Below are 1,839 nucleotides of genomic sequence, written 5' to 3' on the forward strand. Positions count from 1 at the left end.
CCCTGCGCCGTGGGCTTCGTGGACTGCCTCTACGGCACCGTGCCCAAGCTGAAGGAACTGCACGTCCACCCGCCTGGCATGCAATACCCGGACCTCCAGCAGGACGCCAGGCTCAAAGAAACCCTTCTCTTCGCCGCCGGAAAGGGCTTCTCAGACCACCAAACCCCCACAAGCGAATACCTCGAGTTAAGGGCCAAACTCCAAACCAAGCCGGATTACCTCGAAGTCCTGGAGAAGACCACGTACCGGTTCTGACCCCGCCGGCCGCCGCCGCCCCGGACCCCTGATCGATGAAGTGCCTTCGCAGACTTTTGCCAGCAGATGTTAATCAATCATTATTTTTTATACTGAAACTGAGACTTTGACTGTGCCATGTCTAAGGTATATTATTATTATTATTATTATCGGGGATCTTTGTATTGATCCTGATTAAGTAAATTCTATGTGTCTCTCTCTCTTTTTTTTTCTTTTTATTTTCTTTTTTTTTCCTTTTGCGTTGCAGTAAACTTCCTTTATATTTTCCCTTGGAGGGGAGGGGGAGGGAAGATGGCATTTTGTGGCTTGCTTTCTTCTTGCCCATCATGGCACAGATTCTGTACATTTACTTAAAAATGCAAAAGAAGCAAACGAAGGCAGTTTGCTGCATGCCTGGAAACTGCAAGAGGGAAGGGAGGGGAGGGTCTTGCTCCAATGTGTCGCTCCTGCCGCTCTCCCTCTCTCGCACTCACACTCACCCTCCCACTCACCCTCCCGTGCCGGGGGCCCCGCGCTGCGCCCCCTCCCCCCCGGGCAGTGCCGGCAGCGACTGCGCCGCGCCCGGGGGGACCCCCCGCGGGGGGCACCCGGGGCCCACAGGCCCCAAGGATGTCACCACGCGGCGCACACACCTAGGGGATGCTCGGTGACACTTCCTCATGCCGCCATGGTTTTTTCTGGAGGACATCCGCACTTTCTTAATAAAAGCAACATGCAAATATGCAGGAAAAAGGGGAGGGGGGAGGAAAAGAAAAAAAGCTACTGGGCACCTATCACTAACAGCTTTGTAGGAAGCACTTTTAATGTTTTCTCTCATACACGCACACACACACACAGGTACAACGATGTGCATATATTTATTCTGTAATTTCAAGTGAATATAAATTGTAAAGGTAATGTTTAATCATTGTACAGTGATGCGTCTGGTATAGCTTTCCTAATAAAACATTTTGAAAAAAGATGCACACACATATATATATATATATATACCCATATATATATATATAGGAATACAAAGCTTGAACCTTAAACTTAAGCTTCCCCCTACTGAGATTTCCTTTCCCACCTTAACCTTGAAAGCTATTTTATTAATAACAGTTCAATGCACTGTGATGTTAACAGAGGAAAGCCCTGTATAGCTTCTCTTGCCAAGATGCCACCCGAGACTTTTTAAAATCCGATTTACAATCTGTATTCCCACGTTTGCACTGTAGTTATGGCACTTCCCGCGTAGTTAAAAATAGGCGGCAGAGTTAGGACCGCGTCTCTTCTCTTGGCGTTTCTTGCAGGACCTGTGGTCCTGCTGCCTGCCAGGAGCAGAGGCGGCATTGCCATGGCTGTTCCCAGTGTGCAGAGGCGCAGCGAGTGCCGAGCGACCCGCGAAACGGGGGCGAAGGGGGGAGGGAGCAAAGCGCGTTGCGGTTCTGAAAAAGAGCGAAGCAATGCGCACTAGGACCCCCCCCCTCCTCCCCGGATAGCTCCAACCAGCCAACSGCGCCTTGCTGCGCGCCCCGCGGAAGCCAGCGCCAAACCAAAGAGCGGCTCCCCCCAGCCGCGCCCGGCGCCGCCGCCGCCCGCCAGGTG

The 1,839-nt window shown here is 51.8% G+C and overlaps 1 protein-coding gene across 1 annotated transcript in view; it reads left to right on the plus strand.

Moving 5' to 3' along the window:
* The window catches only part of SLITRK3 (SLIT and NTRK like family member 3), a 3,073-nt gene extending 2,669 nt beyond the window's left edge, over positions 1–404 (plus strand). Inside the window, exon 2 of the mRNA XM_085322313.1 lies at positions 3–404. Within this exon, the coding sequence (XP_085178439.1) occupies positions 3–255 (253 nt within the window). The 3' untranslated portion in view covers positions 256–404. The remainder of the gene's footprint in view (positions 1–2) is intronic.
* The last annotated feature ends 1,435 nt before the right edge of the window (positions 405–1,839 follow it).

This window comes from Rhea americana, unplaced genomic scaffold, assembly GCF_003343005.1.
Source record: "Rhea americana isolate MKP2758 unplaced genomic scaffold, rheAme1 scaffold_76, whole genome shotgun sequence".
Taxonomy (NCBI): domain Eukaryota; kingdom Metazoa; phylum Chordata; class Aves; order Rheiformes; family Rheidae; genus Rhea; species Rhea americana.